General features: G+C 51.2%; 1 protein-coding gene across 1 annotated transcript; it reads right to left on the bottom strand.

The window, feature by feature from the left end:
- Positions 1-1,154: 1,154 nt before the first annotated feature.
- On the bottom strand, positions 1,155-19,814 carry DELE1 (DAP3 binding cell death enhancer 1). The gene is made up of 12 exons (XM_058035108.1): positions 19,749-19,814; positions 19,483-19,673; positions 19,292-19,388; positions 19,063-19,183; positions 18,307-18,450; positions 11,997-12,052; positions 10,193-10,286; positions 9,335-9,477; positions 8,366-8,524; positions 7,446-7,538; positions 4,018-4,174; positions 1,155-3,173 (listed from the first exon to the last, which is right to left on the bottom strand). Exons 1-12 carry the CDS (start codon positions 19,812-19,814, stop codon positions 2,854-2,856), a joined length of 1,641 nt encoding a protein of 546 aa, XP_057891091.1. The 3' UTR covers positions 1,155-2,853.
- Positions 19,815-20,275: the final 461 nt, after the last annotated feature.

Here is a 20,275-nt window from a genome sequence, read left to right as displayed (position 1 = left end):
CTCCACAACTGATTTCACCTTTAGTTCCCCTCCAGCTGCCTGTCCTTGCCTTCCTCCTCTCCCACCCTGCTCTCCCAGTGCTCTGCCAGCCTCCCATCCCACCCAGCAGCAGGAGGGCCTTTCCTCCCAGGACAGGCCCAGGCAAGGGGGTTGTGAGAACAACCACAGCACAGTGAGATACATCCATGTGATCACAGACTGTGAAAATACCTGTCACGGACACTGCTGCAGCTGGGCTCCAGGGTTTCAGTTATTTAAATAAAACTGTTTTTTTCTAACACTACCCTCTCTGTCAGCAGTGGAGCTGACATAATATATGTGCAGAAAGCCTGAAATGGCAGCTGGGGAAGGGGAGATGAGCCTGTTGTCTCCCATGGGTCCTTCCAGCTTCTGTGGTTCTGCCACTGGGAAGTTGGCATTTTTTAAAAGCCCCCAAAATCAGCACTGGCATCTCTCCTATGGCTGCTCCAAGTGCCCACCGCTTCCTTCTCCATAAGGACTGGATGTGGCACTCAATGCTCTGAGCTGGGTGACAAGGTGAGGATCAATCACAGGTTGGACTTGATGTTCTCAAAGGTCTTTTCCGGCCCTAATGATTCCATTCTATTCTGTTCTCTCCTTTGAGGCCATTGGATTTTGGAGCACAGTCCTTATCCAAAAGCAGACACCAGATGGCTGGAGTCTGCCAAAGGTAACCTGGGAAAAAGGAAGTGTGAAAACACTGTTTTGAAATATTCAGTCACAAGCTTCACCCTTTTTATGGGTTTTCACTTTGATCTGTCAGTCTGGGAGCTGTAAGACAGTTTTGGGATAATAGCATGGGTGGGGAAACCAAGGTATTGGTGACAAAGGAAGAAGCACACAGGTGTCTGTGCCTCTGCACTCCTGGAGAAGGGAAGGGTGGTGCTGACCCATGGGCTCATGCAGCAGTGTGGGGATGGCAGGTAAGGGCTTCTGGGCTCTCCTGGACCACCTCAGGGTACCCTACCCCTGTTCTTTTCCACGTACCTGGAGGTGACATTCCCAGCTTCAGCTGTGTACACACCCGAGCCACAGCACCAGACAATCACACAGAGCATTTAAAGCACAGCAAATGAGAAAGTTACCTCTTTCTGTTGCTCTTGGGGCTAAATGACAAGAACAATAGAGTGAGATTTCCCCAGGTGGACTTTTTAATATCCAAAATGTTGTTTTATTTCTAGTCTCCAAAATGCTTGTACAGATGAGCCCATGTCTGACATCCATCCATGGATGGGTTTGGCCTGGCTAGCTCGTGCTGCTGCTCTGCTAACACAAATCTCTTGCTGGTTTGTTTTACAAACAAAACAAGTTCTCGCACCAACACAATGTCAGAGAGCCAGATTCTGACTGAGATGCAGCTGTGCAAACCATGAGGGAGGCATTTGTGACTGAGCCCTGTGGGATTCCTCTGCACCTTGGGAGCACAGGCAGAGGGACAAACAGCCAGCACAACCTCTGCAAAGTTCTTTGATGTCCCTGTCAGAGGAAAGTCCTTACACAAAAATACCTAATAACAAGCAGGTTTAAAAGGAGACAAATTCCTCCCTCTTGCTTCAATTTCCTGATTGTGCAAACTGCTTTCAGCCCCCCCAGCCCCTCTCCCATCCTGAGCGATGCATAAGCGCGCTCTGGATTATCACAGCATAGGAAATCCACCCCAGGAATTTCCTGCTCCTTGTATCCTGCTTGATAAAGGAAATGGTCTAAGAAAGTTTGGTCTGAGCAGAAGGAGAGAGCAGACCAGAAGAACAATCAGATGTGTTGAGGGCTGGCTGTGCCCCTCCCTTGCTGCTGGAGAAGTTCAGGATGGGGCCATTGCCTTTGTTTTGCAGAGCCTGATCTACACAGAGCACCAGGGCCACAGGAAGCTGGGCAGCTTGCACAGATGCCCTTGAACCAGTTTAAACTGGTGTGAACAAATGCCTTTTTCCGGATTCAGCTGCCCCAGTGGAGGAAATTATCACACCAGCTGCCTGCTGCTGCTGCCTGCCAGCGGTGCCTTCCCGCTGGGAGCATCCCTTATCCACTCTGCTGAAAATGAGCTGGCGTGCTCAGCAAACAGGGACACGATGGATTTCGAAGCAAACCTTGCTCACTGTGTCTCAGAGAGGTGGGAGCAGCTCCCTGCCAGGGCTGCAGGAGCAGGAGTGAGGACAGAAGGACACTGACATGGTGCAGGATGGCTGGGGACAGCTGTCACCTCACTGCTACAGGTGGATCTGTCACATCCCATAAAAAACTCTGCCCAATGATGACAATTCCCTCTCTTGCTTGCCCAGGTCTGAATCAGAATAAACTGCCATAATGGCAACACAGAGCCAGCCTACACTGTGCTGGTAGCAGGGGCACTGTGAGGACTTGGAGAGAGAGAAAATTGCCTCAGAGGGTGTGGGCCAGGACAATCCCAGGGTTAGTTGCCAACGTCCCCATATGGTGGCTTGTAAACCTCCCTAGGGGACCACGAGCAAGACATGCAGGGCTACTGGAACTAGAACCCCAGATCACACCACTGTGGTGCAGAAACACAGAATGGTTTGGGCTGGAGGGACCTTAAAGCTCATCTTGTTCCACCCCCTGCCATGGCAGGGACACCTTCCACTATCCCAGATTGGTCCAACCCTGTCCAGCCTGGCCTTGGACAATTTCAGAGATCCATGAGCAGCCACAGCTTGGCTCTAATACAGAAATGCAGGTGCAGAAGCAACATCCCTGTGTGGAAGGCAGAGTACTTCGTGGTGCAGGTGGTGCAGGACATATCACAAGGTTTATTCTCAAAGCTCAGGTATTTAAAAATGCCTCCTGTTCCATGAACAGAGAGCTTTCTCTTTCCTTTCACTGCCAGCCTGGTTCCAGCCCACACCAAGGGCTGCCTTGCCCTCTGCTTGCTGGTGTCACTCGCTGCCAGCAGTGCTGGGGCTCCCAGCCCTGCAGCTCCAGTGGCACTGTCCTGGCTCTGAAGGCACAGCTCCACCCTGCACTGCTGAGCAGCATCACCTGCAGGGTGCCTGTGCTCCAGGAGTGGGGCAGGGTGAGGCCACACTGTCCTGGCTGGCTGCTGTGCAGGCCTGCAGACACAGGCTCAATAGTCCAGAAATCAGGGCTGGAGGAGGAGGCTCTTAATCCTGAAGGGAATGGATGCTCTGTGTGCTCATCTGAAAGCACAGAAAAACAAGATGTTAATGACACTGGCAAAGGCTGGGCTTGATCATACAACCATAGAATCACAGAATACCCTGAGCTGGAAGGGACCCTTAAGGATCATCAAGTCCAACTCCTGCACAGACACCCCAACAATCCCACCCTGTGCCTGAGAGCATTGTTTAAATGCTTCTTGAACTCAGACAGGTTTGGTGCTGTACCCACTGCCCTGGGGAGCTTGTTCCACTGCTCAACCACTCTCTGAGTGAAAAACCTTTTCCTGGTATCCAACCTGAACCTTCCCTGACATAGCTACAGCCATCCCTCAGGTCCTGTCCATGGTCACAGGGAGCAGATACTGGAGCCCTGTGCTGCCCCTCAGGAGGACACTGAAAACCACAATCAGCTCTGCCCTCAGTCTCCTCCAGCTGAACAAACCAAGTGCCCTCAGCTGCTCCTCTCAAGGTGTCCCCTCCAGACTGTTCCCCATACTCGTGGCCTCCTTTGGACACTCCCTAATGGTTTAATTCCTTTTTTATACTGTGGTGCCCAAAACTGCCCTCAGGACTGCAGGTGAGGCTGCCCCAGTGCAGAGCAGAGCAGGACAATTCTCTCCTGGCCCAGCTGGTGATGCTGGGCCTGGTGTCCTCCAGCACACAGCTGGTCTTTTCAACAGAAGTGATTCAGTGACCCATCATACTATGGGAACAGCTTCTCCAGCTGGTCTGGAAAGAACTGAGGAGGACAAGTGACGTCTTCCCTTCAGCACAAAGAAGTCCTTTGTGCCGTGGCCCTCTGGGAGCCCTCCTCTGGCAATCCAGGCCCCACGTGCCCATGCAGTGCCCCTTGCCCTGGTACCTTGCAGCTCCTGCTGCCACGCCCGCAGCCTGTCCCGGGCCTGCCTGTTCCCCATGGCCGCCGACTGCCGGTAGTGCCCCAGCGCCTCCGCCAGGTCCCGCTGCACTCCCAGGCCCTGCTCGTAGCAAACGCCCACGTGGAACCTGCTCTGGGCATCCTGGCACAGCAATCACAGCAAAGGAAACAGAGTTTTAGCACCTTCTTCAGAGTTTTATGCTCTATCTTTGGTCACCTTGCTAAGTTTACTGCTCCATCCCCCAGGGTCTGTCTTCAGTAGTTTAGTCCCCTGGAGAGAAGCATAATGTGTGGCTCTGCTCCTTCCTATCCCTTTCCAATTAAATTCACTGTTTTCCCTTCAACACCCAGGGCTGTGGCAGGGGAACAAAGGAGCAGCTGGCTCTGCAGAGCATCCCAGTTGTCTCAGAGGTCAGAGCTGAGGTGCCTTGGGCAGCAGTGACTGCGCCACATCCTGATCCCACCCAAACTCCGAGCACGCCCTGAGACTGCCCTAAGAGAGTTCAAGTCCAAGTCTTGTAAAAACATCACAAATGGCACAGAGATACTTGCTGCCAAGGGTTGGAAAATTCCCCTTTAACACAAGAGTGCAGCACTCTCCTGCTCAGCCTCACCTCATTCTATTCCAGAAGAAATCTCAGGCAGCAGAAATGAAGTAAATGAAGCAAATATGCACTAGAGAAAAAGCACCTGAACCACTTGGATATATGCAACTGCTGGGAACAAACTGGAAAGCAAAGGTTGGCACTGCAGTGAAGCCAAATCCAAACCCATGACATGTTTATGTGTCAGCTATACATTTTATCCTTGAGATCCAATGGGAGACAAAGGGTCTCAGAGAGCAGGAAAGCAGGATGACACTCCTGAAGACATTAAAAAGACTGCACAGACTTGTGGTCACACAGACCTTTCCAGCAACAAAGCCAGCAGCACAGCCTGAAGAGTGTGACTGCCAGAAACATGAGCTAAACAAGGCTTTGCAAAAAAAAAAAAAAAAAAAAAAAAAAGAAGAAACAGAAAAAAACCCCAAGTAAGTAGCAAGTTTTAATAAAGCCACTAGAAAAGAACATATTGCAAGTGCTGCTGTCTAGGATGTAGCTGGTAGAGGCAAGTGAAGAACTCAGTGAGTGGGTGCTTTGCAAAATGTTGCAAGTCTCAGCTTATGACAGCAATAAACTCCTTTAGAGATGAGATAAACACGTTGAAGGATTGGCACTTCAGCTGTGACAAGAGATAGGGTTCAATCAGGAGAGCTGCACCACCATCTCTCACAGGATGAACACCTCAGGGCCGAGCCTGCAGTGAGGGGAGAGCCCCAAATTAGCAGGGCAGGAGTGACTGACACCCTTGGAAATCTGCAGGTCAGGCCCAGTTCCTCAACAGAACTTTTTATGAGGGGTTTATAGTCTGTGGCTGCATGTAGGAAATCAGGGAGGATAAAAAGTGGGAAACAAAGTAGAACACAGTTCTTGTGTTGGAAAAACACTTGTCAGAGTTCCCAGCTCAGCTCTAGCAGAGAGAACAACCAGAGAAACGCTGAATCTGTGACTTTTTGTGCTGTTTTCCTTTTTCTGGATTTGTACTAAACTATGCTGTCCTTGCCTCATCCATGCCAAGAGTTCTTTCAGCCAACTAAACATCAATTCCAACTGCAGGGTAATGGGAAGTGAACCTGTCCATGGAGCCCTTCTCCCAGGAAAATGGGGACATCCCATCCCAGGGAGCCACCATCAGCCTGCCCTCAAGGCTGAGGCCCTGAAGCATCCACAGCATCACAGCAGGGGGAAGGATGCTTGGGATCTGAAACTCTGACCAAAACAGGCCAGGGGTGCACCTGAGGACCTGCAGTTACCTGCCAGATTTTGTGTTGTTAAGGCATTACCAGTAAATGCCAATCATGTGTTTAATGGGATAACTCAATGTGATGCTGTTCAGCATAAACCTCTGACTCCAGGCTGGAAAAAAGGAGCCAAGGATGAAGCTTAGGAGAGATCTTTAGCAGATTTAGAACTAAATGCTGTGTACTGTGATGTCTGAGCTGCTGTGGCAAGTCAGGCCTTGTCCCAGCACACTGAGAGTGTCTCCATGCTGGAAAGAGGGTGAAATCCCAAGTGGCAAAGTTTACAATGATGTAAAAATGACCATTCAAAATGGTCAAACTTACTATAGAGAATTAATTAAAGATCTCACACACCTAAGGAATGGGCAACACAATCACGAAGGAAACAGTGCTGCCAGATGCAAAGTAGTGCTGATAGGGAGAAATTTGGGTATCACACTGTGATAGTTCCCTGAGACCATCTCATCAGTGCTCAGTGCCAGGCAAAGGGCAAGCAGGGCTAGGAATTATTGGAAGGGAATGCAGAACAAAGCAGAGGAGCTCATTATGTGAGATCCATGGCATACCTCCATCCTGAGTCCACTTTTAGTCCAAGCATCTTAAAATGGTCAAAGGAGAATTAGAAAAATAGACAGAAGACTGACAAGCAAAGTAGAACAGCTTAACTACATGGAGGCACAAACTAAACCAGCACTGCAGCCTGCAAAAGAAATGACTCAGAGAGGACACACTAAAGGGCACCACAACCACAACTATTAGCCAGCAGAAGAGGCAATAGCTGTTCATTATTTTCCACTGCACAAAAGCTGTGGGAACTGCAGTTAAAATGAACAAGTTCTTCAGGAAAAAAAACCCCTGGCCATTACAATGCAGCTGAAAACAAGGGGACAATGGCAAGAAACAGAACTGTGGGATGCAGAAACCTGGCTGCAAGACATGGGATCCACACTTGTGCTCCTCTAAATGCTGGTGGGGGTTCAGGAGAGTGCTGTCCCCACACTGTGGCACTGCCCTTCAAAAAAGAGAAGCCTGGGCCACTTGGGGAAAGTGCATGCAATAAGATTCTTTGGGATCTGACATGAGTTGTGAAGAGGAACAGCAAAAATGGGGAAGGCTGAATGGAGATTCAAATGTTTCAGTATGTTAAAGGTGCATGAATTTGAAAATAAATCCAGAAACAGTCTTTCCATCTTCTGTATAAAAGGAGAGAAACAAAGGGCCAATTTTGAAGAAAAGATTTGAGATAAACACAATGAAGTTCTCCATGTGGTGCAGTAGTGAAAGATTTTGACTGAAGAGGGTGTAGATGCTCCATAATGGGAAAGCTGCACAATGCTGGAGGCTGGATACAGGCCCTGGTGCTGTAGGAACTCCTCCAGCCCAACAGGGCTGTCTCTGCAGGGTCTGTGCCCAGGGTCTGTCTCCTCTCCAAGAGGCACCAAGGCTCCACTCTGTCCCTTCACACTGGGCAGTAAAATCCTGACACTCACTCCTGTTTCCAAGAAACCCTAAAATCCTCCACCTGCAGGTCCCAAGCTGAGGACAACCCCTGGCAGAAGGAAGGATTACCTACCCCACTGTTTGCTGCCTGCAGCAGGTACTTAAGACCTCTCTTCTCCTGAGGCTGCAGCCCCCTCATGTAGAACACTCCAAGATAAGCCTGTGCCTGCAACAAAGCCACACGGTCCAGATCAGCCAGGATTTTAATTATCTGGCTTTTAAACTGATTTTTCAAGCTGCTGGGGTTACTGTGGCAGTGTGGTAAGGACCCTGCCTGTGCAGGGGCTCTTGGGAGAGTCAGGGCTGCCCTAAGAAAAACCAGCATGACTCGGTAAACACAAAGAATTCACATTTGAGAGCCAGAGTATCATTTCAAACTTCCTGTGGGAGTCAGAGCCAGGGAATGGTTCCCACTCATGTCCTGTCCCCAAGACCCAGCAGATGCACCCTGTGGCCAGTGAGCTCCAGGAGGCACAGGCACTGCCAGCCTGGCATTGCCAGGGTGAGATGGCACATGCCTAAATGCATCTCCTGGAGGGGGAAAGCAGGGCAGGAGACAGATCTGCACAGATGAGTCATCTCAGAAAGCCACAGACACAAAACGAGGATCTGTTCTTGCTTCAAGCACTGGAAGTTCCTCCAGTACAGTGACCTGTACTCTTGGAATTGAGAGGAGATGAAAACTGAGCTGTGTTTTCAAGCACAGGTGAGCTCTCCCAGGCAAAGGTTTAATGTAAGAGCCCCACTGACAACAGCCAACCAACGTGTGGCACAGTGGCTCTGTCTGCAGGCAGGGCTGTCTCCCCGACACTGTCAGGAATATGCACAGACAATCAGAGAATGGTTTGGCTCAGAAGGGACCTTAAAGATCCTCTAGTTCCAACCCCCATGCTGTGAGCAGGGACAAACACACTGGAAGGCTTTCCCTTGAAGTGCTGTCCAGGATGTGGCTCCAACCCTTCAGTCAGGGCTCTCTGACCTAGGGACACCAACCTCTGTGATGCCAGCCCCTGCTGCTTGCTCCAGGAGTGCCACAGCCTTGTGCTGCCTGTGCCAGGGGCTGCCAGGGCCGTGCTGCAGCAGGTACCTGGCGTAGCGGTACTGGGCCATGGGGTGATGGCTGCTGGCTGCCTGGCAGTAATAAAAACCTGCCTGAGAGACAGAGAGAGAGAGAGAAAGCCAGCTGATGCATGCCCTGAACATGATATGGCTCCCTTCAAGCTTCACCTCTCTGGCAGACCCATCACAAGCGCATCCCTCCCACAGCAGAACATCAGCTGGCTCAGGAGGGACAGTGAGTACCCCCGAGCCCTGGAACCACCCTGCCCGAGCTGAAGGGGTGGCACTGGGCCAACCATGACTCAAACCAAGCTGCCTGTGCAGCTCTTCCCAGCTCCAGCAGCTGCTGGCCAGCTTGCACTAGGTGGCAGGCTGGAGTTACAGGAGCCAAAGCAGAGATCTGAGAAGCCCTGGGATGTGCAGTGGTGTCTTAAATACAGCAACATGACAGGTTTCTCCTTGGAACCCCGCTGGGTGCTGGTAGCACAGCCTGTGCACCTGGAGAACCCTCAGAAGCTGTGGGAAAGGGATCTCAGAGCACCTCTGAGGGGATTGGTGACACTGAAAGCAGCTCTGCAAAGCTGCAATTTTTATTATTTCCAGCATTTTCTACTGAGTCTTCAGAGCCTGGGCTCTCCCAGGCTCCCCAGGGAAAGGGCACAGCCCTGAGGCTGCCAGAGCTCCAGGAGCATTTGGACAGCATTCCCAGGGATGCACAGGGGGGATTGTTGGGGTGTCTGTGCAGGGCCAGGAGCTGGATCAGTAATCCCTGGGGGTTCCCACCAGCTCAGGGCATTCCATGACTTTCCCAGCCATGTAAAAGCAAGAAAGCTCCAAGCACCCAGCACAGATCCCTCTCCTGATGTGTGCTCCCACCCCCACCCCCAGGCAGGCCCTGGATACCTTCTCCAAGTCCTTCTCTGTGCCCCTGCCGTGCTCGTAGCACAGCCCCACGTTGAACTGGGCTTTGCTGTAGCCCCGATCTGCCGCCAGCTTGAAGCAGGTGAAGGCCACCCGGCAGTGCCCCGCCCTCATGCTCTCGGTGCCTGAGGAAAACACAGCCCAAAGCATGGAAACCAGGGAAAAGCACACAGCCACAACCCAGCCTCCAACGCAGCAACCTCCCCCACAGCCACTGGGCCTTCCTTGGCTCACACCAAGTGCTCTGGGCCACTTCCAGCTGGCTCACCAACCCTCCTTCCACAGTTTCCATAAGAAAAATGGCAACACTGCATTTTAGGGATTTTTCTGGGCTCGTGGCAGAGAGGGATCACAGGCTAACACAACGTATGGCTCACACAGAAACAACTTGCTTTTCAGTGCTGCAACTAGTGGTGTATATAGGGCAGGGACTTTTCTAAGCTCATTGCATCTTCCTTCTGCTTTTCTTAGAGTTGCAATCCTGCAATTGCTTTTTCAGCTTGCCAGGAAAACTGTGAGCTCAGACAATAAAAGAAGGATACAAGGATATGACATCTTGTGTTGCAAAAAAGACAGAGATGGCTTAATTTCCAGCTACAGATGTCAGGACAACAGTGCAGGCTTCAAGCAAGCCTGGATTGAAATATGCTGAGATAAATCAGGTGGCACGATGGGACAAAGGGCAATAAATCTCTCCAAGCACAGTTAAAATTGCTGAAAGGAGGCTTCAGCTTGGGTATTTGCCATCCCTGCCTTCTCACAAGACCTGCAACCATTTGGAGGTCCTCCAAAATGAGAAACCTGTGGTTTAAGGGCAAAACAAAACCAACTCCACATTACCAAGGATATTCAATGCAATGGAAATATCAATTCGGAAAATCTGCTGCAATTGGAAAGCGGCTTCCTCTAAATGCCCTCGCTGAGCAGGGTCACCCTGAGGAGTCAGAGAAAAAAGCTATTAAAGAGAGCTAAACCATATCAACCCTAGAGGAGATGCTGGTTTGGAAACCAAGCAGTGAGACCTGTTAGTATGGTAGCTCAGGCATCAGGAGGGTGAGGTCATGTGTACACACAAAACCCTCCCTGTCCTACACAGCCACCTTGCTGGGGAAGCTGTATGGACACTGCTGCCCTGCCCCTGGCCAAGGAGCTTGGTGCAGCCTCTCAGGCACCAGGAGACTTTCAGAATTCAGCAAATACCTCATCCTCCTCAGCAGTCTGCAGCTCCTCTGGAGGGGCAGCGTGGGGACAGCTCTGAGCTCTGCTCTGGGACAGGGACAGCACCCAGGAATGGCTGGAGCTGGGCCAGGGCAGGGCCAGGCTGGATTTTGGGAGAAGGTTCTTCCCTCAGAAGGTGCTGGGTACCCATTCCCAGGCTGCCCAGGGAATGGGCACAGCCCTGAGGCTGCCAGAGCTCCAGGAGCCTTTGGACAGCACTGCCAGGGATTGTTGGGGTGTCTGGGCAGGGCTGGGACTGATGATCCTCATGGATCCCTTCCAAATCAGGATATTCCATGATTCTAAGATAACTCCCCCCTCCAAAAATAACATTAGCCCTTGTTCCCTCTGCCACACTGTGCCCAGAGCAGGGTCCCTACCCAAACACCCTCACACCTTTGCTTTACCCAGTGCCAGCTGAGCTGCCCCCCCAGCTGCACTGAGCACTGCCCAGTGCTGCTGAAACCCTGCAGGGCACAGCAAATCCCTTCCTCCTGGGCAATGAACAGCCTGGGACATGGGAGGAGGCTCAGCCCAGCTCCACAGCCCGAGTGCCATCGAGTGGCAGCAGAGCTCAGTGCACACAGGGAATCTGGAAAATGCCCCTTGGCTGGAGGGGCCAAGCCAGGTGCAAGGCCCCTCCCTGAGCTGCTCCACGAGCCAGCTGCAAGCTCTTCCTCCAGCCCTGCACAAGGGGCACCTCCCAGGATGCAGAGATCCATGCTCACCCCCTCAGCAGATCAAGCAAACTCCTCCTTGGTGCCTTTTGCAGGAACTCACTCTGCTAAAAGCTAAATTTACCTCACTCTGCTCACAGTGTCCTTGAGCGATTGCTCAGCCGAGTGATTATCTTAAAAATGGAATTATTTGCATCTAAGATGTGAATTGCAAAAAATTGGCAGGTTTAATCACAACAAGAACAATAATATAATTTATGGCCTTGTGACTCTCGAGCTGATGCACTCTCTTCAAGCCCCAAGTGCTTCCCTCTTTACCAGACAAGAGCCAGCCCTGATTTGCAGCAGTTGGAGTGACACCACCTTCTCCAGTCATGGGTTGTCTGGTAAACACCAAAATAGCAACAGCATGTAATCACCTAGTGAAAGATTGCATCAAAATGCACATACACAGCAACACACCGGTGCTGCTGAATTGATTTTTTTTGTTTGGTTGCTTGGTTTGGTGTTTCTCACCATTTTCTTTCAGTGCTTCCCTGCCAGCAGTCCTGTTACACAGATACATCAAAGGATAGGGATGGCAGTTTGTAAATCCTGGAATTTTCTGGCTATAGCAGAGGTCAGTATATCCCATCTCCCCTTTTTTCCCAGTCTTGTGTGTGAGTGTTGCTCAGGCTGTGCTTGGGTAGCTCTGGGATGTATTCCTGCAGGGAAGCTGCAGACACAGGGGCTGGAAAATGAGACCTTACCTTTGCACTGTGGAGAACTGGGCCCACCCTGGAGCTCACAGGGATTTGGAACTCCCCTGAATTAAAAAAGAAATCCAACAAAAAAGCAAAGTTAGCAGTGCTGCATCTCTGTCTCTTCTCATCCTCTCTATTCCATACCTCTTTCCTAAAAGTCTGATCTCCCATTGAGCCAGGGACATCAGGAACAGCAGGAATACCAACCAATCTGACCTTTGGAGCAAAAGCAAGCTCTGGAATCCAGCCCTGTGGCTGCAGCTCCTCCAGAAAGGCCCCTGGTCTTGATCTGAAGACACCAAAAGCAGAGAATCTTCTGCTTTTCCTAAATGTTCCAGTAACTTGTAATCACTGCTTTAAACCCCTGTGCTTCATTTCAAATTAAAGTACTCCTACTCTGGGTTTCTGCTTCCAGGCACTGGCTCTTCTAGGTTTTTTCTTCTTTACTAAAAAGCCAATTCCTCCTTTTGAAAGTCCTGACACGACTAATCAGCCCCTCTTGATTCCTGTCTGTGATTCTAAAAAGACTGCACCATTCACATCTTTCAACTGCAGCACTTTTCTGCCAGCCTTGCTTAATTTTATGACTTTTTGCTCCTATTCCTGAATTTCCAACGGGGTTACTGAGGCGCAGCCCCTCTCAGCAGTGTCACAGGAGGGGTGACATTGCCTCCTCCTGCCCAGTTTGCCTGGATCAGAACTGCTGCAGCTCCCAGCTCGCCCAGGGCATCACACCCAAGCCTCAGTTGAGATGCTGCCTCCCCATGTTCTCCTCCAGGTGATTCCTCTGCAGGGTACAGCCCTGCTCCTGTGCCAGGGGGTGATCAGCCCTCTCAGACACACTGGGACAGCCACTTTGTCACCAGTTTCAATCAGAATTATCTCACAGAGCATCTCCAGCCCGAGCTAAGGCATCTTGCTCAGAGTGGTCACAGTGGCATCACTCCTGCCAAGGGGACAATGACCTCACAAACAGGACACAGCCGGAGGCTGAGGATTTTAAACCTGGATCACCACAAGCAGCTGGATCCCACAGGACATTGAACTCCAGGTGCTGGAGCCTGGACCACTCTGAGCCAGAGCTGTGCCCTCCCTGTGCCTCCCTCTCCAGCTGTGTGAGAGCCAACACAAGCGACACAAAATGTCCTTTTAGGGCCTGATTCCTGGCAGTGTTTGGCTCCAGGAGCAGCAGCAATGAGGTGTGCAGCAGGCAGGAGTGCTCCTTGCAGTGCCTGTGCTGTACAGCATGCAGGGAGCCATGGCCTGTGTGCCAGCTGCAGCCTCATTATTCCCAGACAAACAATTCCCCCCTGGCTGTATTCAAATGTGTGTTATCTCAACAGGCCCCACTCACCCAACAAGCAACATCACTGTGGCAAACATGACTTCTATGCAGCATTCCACCTAAAGTAGTATAATCTGTGAATTTATTAGTTGTGCTTTCTGTTTCTTTGCAGAGCAGGCATCAAATTATCTGATATTTCTCACTGTAAGGCTCTATCATGTATCTCCCTTGTGATGTAATTTGGGTTTTTGCCACACAAACAACTGCAAATCCCATGGAAAAAAAATGGTCTGTTTTAGGAATTCTCCCACTACTTGTTTAAACAGCATTAGTACATCCACACTTTAAAGAAACTGTACATTTTGCATGGGTGTCTACTCCTGAATCAGAGACTCCTCGTTTACTGTGAAAATGTTGGAATTTGGACAAACCACTGAACCATGAAAAATAAACAGCACTAATTCTGAATTCTGTCAGCCTGCAGAAGCATCTTGTGCGCCTCTACCATGGAAAGCCCTCCTCACTCAAATCTCCACAGACAGGGTTACCAATTCCAGAGAACATCTGGAAAAAAGCACAGGGACCAACCTATCCTGACACCCAGCCCCAGTCCTGAAGGATCAGAGTCTCCCAGGATGGTTTGGGCTGGAAGGGAACTTACAGTTCACCCAGTGCCACCCCTGCCATGGCAGGAACACCTCCCACCATCCCAGACTGCTCCAAACCCTGTCCAACCTTGGCTTTGGACACTTCCAGAGATCCAGGGGCAGCCAGAGCTGCTCTGGGGGACCTGAATTCCCTCAGAATCACCTTGGAGGCTGGGCAAGATAAATTATTCTTCAGGTTATGTTTAAAAGATGGGAATATCACAGCTGGAATTTTCTGTGCAACTTTATTTCTACTTCTTCAAACCCATGCTATGATGCAACATGACTGCACATTCTTTTTTTCCATGCAGTCTTGCAGCTTTCAGTGTTCTGGGTGCCCAATGCTCACATCTTCAGCAGTTCATAAATATTTTTGTCTCTCTTCACTGTTCATCCTGGACTAATCAAGTGTTGCTCACAGCTAGCTCCAAATGAGGAATTAATAATCTTCTCCTAGACAGCCTAGATTGCTCATCCCAAAACATCCAGGAGAACGAAGTCACAACAAGAGCTGGCCAAAATCCAGCATTTCTGCCTCATGGAAAATTTCACTGTTTCCAATTGGTTTCATTGTGCTTTGAAATGAAAACACACTTTTGCAATGTCTGTAATCTCGGAATTGAAATAACGAATTTTACAGTTCTGCCAGGGGTAAAATACAACTCCCCAGGGGATCATTCAGCTGCTGTAACACTGAGACTGGCTGTAATCACCTGCTTGCTCACTCTGTGCCTTTAACTCCCAGCAAAAAGCCTCTGAGTGAGGCAGAAATTGCATGGGAAAAAATAAGATGTGAACACAGAGCTGGTAGCAATATCTAGAATACTACTTAAAGCAAGTTTTAAGCTAATTTCCTGAAGTTTTCTTTTTAAACAAAGGAATAGATTTTGTTCATATTGTGCTCCAACAAAATTGGAATGGCTCTTGTGGAAAGCTGAGATGTTGGGACCCATCCCACAGATCTCTGCCACAACAACAGCAGATTGTCACTGCACAGGGAGACCAGCACCAGCAAGTGTGGAAATGAACTGAAACACCCAGAGAAAGGGGAAGGACATGGAATTCTCTGCAGAAGATCCCTTGCCATTGCTGGCAGCAGCCAGGGTACATTCTGCTGCACTCTGAGCTTGCTCTCTCATGGCAAGGCTTTGCTACCAGATTCCCCTGCATCATCTGCCAGGCGTCTGTCCTTCCCCTCCTTCTGCTCTCCCCAGCTTCCTGCTGCATCCTCTTTTTGCCAGCCTCACCCTCTTTCACTAGCTAAACACCAGGGAAAAAAAAATCCTGTACCTCAGGCAGGTTTTTCTGTAGAAAGCAAAATGTAGTGAAAGAAAGGCATCATCAAGCTTTACTTTCCGTGGAAAGATTCCCAGGACTTCTCACATGACAAAACCCTGCATTTTTTCAGGCTCTTCAGTGCAGATTACCAAATCTCTTCCCTCTGACTTTTCTCCATAAATTCCCACAAAATGGAGGCACAACAAAATGTGGAATGTAACCCGAGGACTTATGTAGAGAGCAAAATCAAATTATTTCTGACATATATTATCTCTGACAAGTGACAGTTGGAGATGCTTGGGCAGAAAGGGTGAGGAGCAGGGATTATAAAGTCACGCTCTCCCTGGCAGAACTTTCCAGCAATCAGCTGTTCTGTGATCTGAGCAGGAGGCTTGGCTGGACCAATTAAGTCTCATTTCAATGTGTAATTTTACCTAATCACTTCTTGGAACCCACTTGTATTTCTGGCCCGTAGCAGCGAGTTCCACAATTTACCTGGGCACTGGCCAAACACAAAATGCCTTTTGCTTTTTTCCAAACTTGCCACCTGACCCTTCTGTGCTGCCTTTTAATATCAGCATTATGAAAAAGCCTGTCCCTATTCACTTTCTCTCAACACTTTTGGTTTCACAGAGCACCAGCACATTTTCTGCCACTTCCTTTTTTAAGCTGAAGAGTCAGTCTGTGTTTGGATGTAATTGTCTCCCTGTCATCTTTTCTCTGCAGTTTTGTCCCTGTTTTTCAGGCACTGTCTTTTCCTTAAGTGCTCAAGACATGGCTGCATCCCAGACTCACATGAACCCACAGCACTGCCTTGTCCTCAGCTCCTTCCTTCACCATAATTAACATTTAATTGGCCTCACTGCTGCCGAGCACTGCCTTAACCTTATCAAAAGCACATCCACAGTGACTTTAAATGTTCCCTCTGCAAGACAATTATTAAATTGACACTCATCACTCTGTGTGTGTATTTACAGCCACACTCCCCTGTGCACACTCATTTAACCCACCTGGGGATTACCCTGGCTTTGGTTCTGTGCAACCTTTGCCTGTGACTTTCGGATTTGACTGTCCTGAAGAATTTTGTACCATTTGCTGCTTCTGCTGCCTCGTTCATCACCTCTTTTTTCCAAAGCACTGCTGACTGTGCTGAGCAGAACAGGTTTAACAAAGGACATGGGAATCCTACAGCAATGGCTCTCCACTGTGAAAACTTTCTTGTGCTTTAAGGAGTTACCAGCCCAAGTGTAACCCCTCCATGTTCCCTCATAGCAGTTTTAATTCTTTGGATAGCTTTGGTTTAGGTCCTGTCTGGATGATTTTCAGAAAGCTAAAAGCTGGATTATCTTGCTCCACATGCCTGTTGACTTCTCCAAAGAAGTCTTAATAGATTTACAACTCTCTCAAGTCTCTGCAAGGGAGCAAGCTGGCCTGAGAAATGGCTTCCTAAATCCTTCCAAGACCTCTGATACAGCCCACTCATCCCAGCATCTGACACCTCTATCCTGTAACAGAGTTTCTATCAAATTAGAATCACCTTTTTTGCAGTTCTGTGCCTTAAACTAACAGCCACCCACCCCTTTTTAAAAGCCAAGCTGTGCAATCTGTGAGTGCTCATTCCCCTGGCCATGGAGCAGGTTTGAGCAGGGGATTACAGATTGTTCTTGGAGGCTTGGTGATCTCCCAGCTTCCGAAGAACATCTGAACAAAGACCACGTGGCCTTGGTGCCTTGTCACTGTTCAATTTATCAGTTTGCCCAAAAGCTCTTCCTGTTGACTCTCAGTAGGAGCTGTTTGTCAGACACACAGGCACTCCAGGACGTTCAGCTGTGCCAACTGCAGGCACTGCTGTCTCCACTTCTTCCCACCACTCCTCCCAGAGGTCCATGTCCAGTCACCTGCCAGTGCTGGAGTGCTTCTTAATATGCTCCAGGCTAAAGCAGATGGGTTAAACAGTCTAATTGGCAGTTTAGGTAAATTAACCTGGCTGTTTTCCTGGAGTTAATTAGGAGACATGGAAACAAAATGCTCCATTTGCCAACTGATGGGAATGGTAACCTCTGGCAGGAGAAGGTTTGATAAGCAGTGATGGGCACTAGCTGAAATCAGCACAGAAGGAAGCCAAAATTCTGAAGGCAAGCAGAAAATGGGAAACAGCTCCACCTTTTCTGCAGCACCTTCATTATTTAAGTTCTCCTCTGTGAGGGTGCTGAGGCCCTGGCACAGAGCAGCTGTGGCTGCCCCTGGATCCATGGAAGTGTCCAAGGCGAGGCTGGACAGGGCTTGGAACAGCCTGGGATAATGAAAGGTGTCTCTGCCCATGGCATGGAACAAGAGGAGCTTTCAGGCTCCTTTCAACCCAAACCAGTTTGTGATCCTGTGATTTAACCAACATCTGTGGTTGGTTTCCTGATGTGCCTCTTCTACACCACTACTGAATGCTGTCCCCTTGCCACTTGTTCCAGCAGGCTTCCTGCTTCCAAAAGCCTTCCTGAGGCCATTATCAGTGTTTCTATATCAGGTGAGCTGTAGGCCTCATCTGATCTTCCTTGGTGTGACTTTAAATTCCCTATGTAGGACACGCTTTCCTGGGCGAGACTTCAATTTTGTTGGAGTCTATCTTTCTATTTTTATAAAACTCATTTTAATAATGTCTTTGATACCTCCTTCCACTGTCTTATCTATGGCATAAGAGCTCAGAAATGCATCCTCATCTTGCAGGAAGAGAATAATTCCTCCAGTTTCACACCATGTACACCAGTCTCCCAGATCAATGGTGCAGCATCCTCCTGAATCCTTCTGGCTGCAAACATCTGTCCACAGTAAAAGAACAGGACTGGATGCTGCAATCAGTCTGCTAAGGCAGAGCACTGTTGGGAAAGCTGTTGTCACCTGCAGTTACAGCACAGCCTTGTCTCTGCCTTCAGGAGGTTTTTTCCTCCTGTCTCTGGACCCGGATTCATTTTTCTGAAATTTGCCTTTCCACTCTCACCTGCCTCCTGTAATGTCAATAAATGGCTACACACTCCTTGGCTCCGAGCCTGCCTTGGAGGAACTCCCAGGTCCTTCTGCCAGAGTATCCTGCCCCACAGCACATGGCACATACCTGCTTCTGCCCAGGGCTGCCTCTCTGCTTGCCCCGAGGGGATGCCTGAGGATGAATTCTCTGCCACAGCCTCTGGACTCGCTTTCTGCAGGATCTGGGGGCCCAGCTGCTCGCCAGGACTGCTGCTTGAGGCTTCAGTCACCACTGCAACACAGAGCACAGTGTCTGCTCCGGGTGACAACAGCGGGCTGTGCATGCACTCAGTGTCCTCTGACCACACAGACAAGCAGGAGGAAAGTTCGTGCAGCAGAATCCAGAAGGGAAAACAAAGGTAAGGGCACACAGAGTGGGATTGCACCAAACCGCTAAGAACCAGAGATTCTCCTGACACTCACCCCAGGGCCGGAGAGCGGCCCTCAGCCTCTCCCGGCCTCACTGAGCACAGCCCAAGCAGGATCCCAGCCCAAGCAGGATCCCAGCCGAGGCAGGAATCCCAGCCGAGGAGGATCCCAGCCCAAGCAGGAATCCCAGCCGAGGCAGGATCCCAGCCCAAGCAGGAATCCCAGCCGAGGCAGGATCCCAGCCGAGGCAGGAATCCCAGCCCAAGCAGGAATCCCAGCCGAGGCAGGAATCCCAGCCGAAGCAGGAATCCCAGCCGAGGAGGATCCCAGCCCAAGCAGGATCCCAGCCGAGGCAGGAATCCCAGCCCAAGCAGGATCCCAGCCGAGGCAGGAATCCCAGCCCAAGCAGGATCCCAGCCAAGGCAGGAATCCCATCCGGCCGCCCCCCGCCGCCCTCCCGGGCCCAGCCGCTGACCTGCGGGCTGCGGGGGCAGCGGGGAGCGCCAAGGAAGCCTTCGCTCTGTCCGGGCGTCCTGCAGCGAGCGGAGCCCCGCGATCTGCCGGAGCAGCTGCAGCAGCAGCGCGCCCACAGCTCCCTGCGGAGAGCGGACACGGTCAGGGAACGGCCCCGCTCCTGCTCCCGCTCCCGCTTCCCCCCGGCTCTGCTCGGGGATCCCCCCAGGTGTCCCCGCGCTGCTCCTCACCCAGGTGACGGCCTCCCGCACGGAGTAGCGGGGCACCAGGCCGGGCAGCGGCTGCTGCCGTCCTCCTCGCTCCGGGCCATCCTGACACGCGGGCGCCCTGCAACAACCGCACACACCACACGGGCGCCGTGAGGCCGGGCCGCGCCGCCGGCCCCGGGACGGGGGGACGGGGACCCCCGAGCCGCACTCACCGCTCGGGGCTGGGGCTGCGGCCGCGGCCGCCGCCCAGCCCGGGGGCACAGGCGGGGCGGGCGGGGGTGGGCGCGCAGCGGCCCCGGCCCAGCAGCAGCAGCAGCCGCCACATCCCGCCCGCCCCGCCGGAACGCGCGGGCCACAGAGACGGGCGGGCGGCCGGGCACGGCGGGGGCACGGCGGGCCGGGGCTGCGGGCACGGCGGGCACGCAGGGGACAGCGGGGACAAGGGCGGCTACGGGGAGGGCGGGCGGAGCGGCAGCACCGCCGCGGAGAGGGGATCCAGCGGCACGGGCAGCACGGAGCGAGCACAGAGCGGCCGCAGCACCATAGAGCGCGGCTAGAGCGGCCCCGCCGCCATGGAGCGCGCACAGAGCGCCGCCCCGCCGGGAGGTCCCGTGTGGGCACTGAGGGCGCGGGGGTCCCGCTCCGCAAAATGGGGAATGTGTAAAACATTTCTAAGAAAATGTGTTCACCGGGGTCTGATCTCTGTGTGCTTTCCAGCCTCATCAGCAACAATGGTGATTGTGTCCGTGAAACAGCAGCTCGCAGCTCTAAGTGATGTCCAGGTGTTCCAAAGACCGATTGCTTGTTGGTAGAGTCACCTTGCAAATGACGCTGACTTTTCAGACTCAGAAATATTTAACAATTTGTCCAGAGTGTAACACGGAATGAGAAGGGGGTTATGAAACAGTGCTGCCTTTTTGTTGCAGAATGCAGAATAAATTAAAATTAAGGAAGGATGTTCTTTGGTGCTTGATCTTTGTATGCTTTCAAGCTGTATCAACAAGC

Source organism: Melospiza georgiana, chromosome 15, assembly GCF_028018845.1.
Source record: "Melospiza georgiana isolate bMelGeo1 chromosome 15, bMelGeo1.pri, whole genome shotgun sequence".
In the NCBI taxonomy this organism is placed as follows: Eukaryota; Metazoa; Chordata; class Aves; order Passeriformes; family Passerellidae; genus Melospiza; species Melospiza georgiana.
The sequence above is the reverse complement of the archived record's forward strand: the minus strand, read 5'-3'. Positions and strand labels throughout refer to the sequence as shown.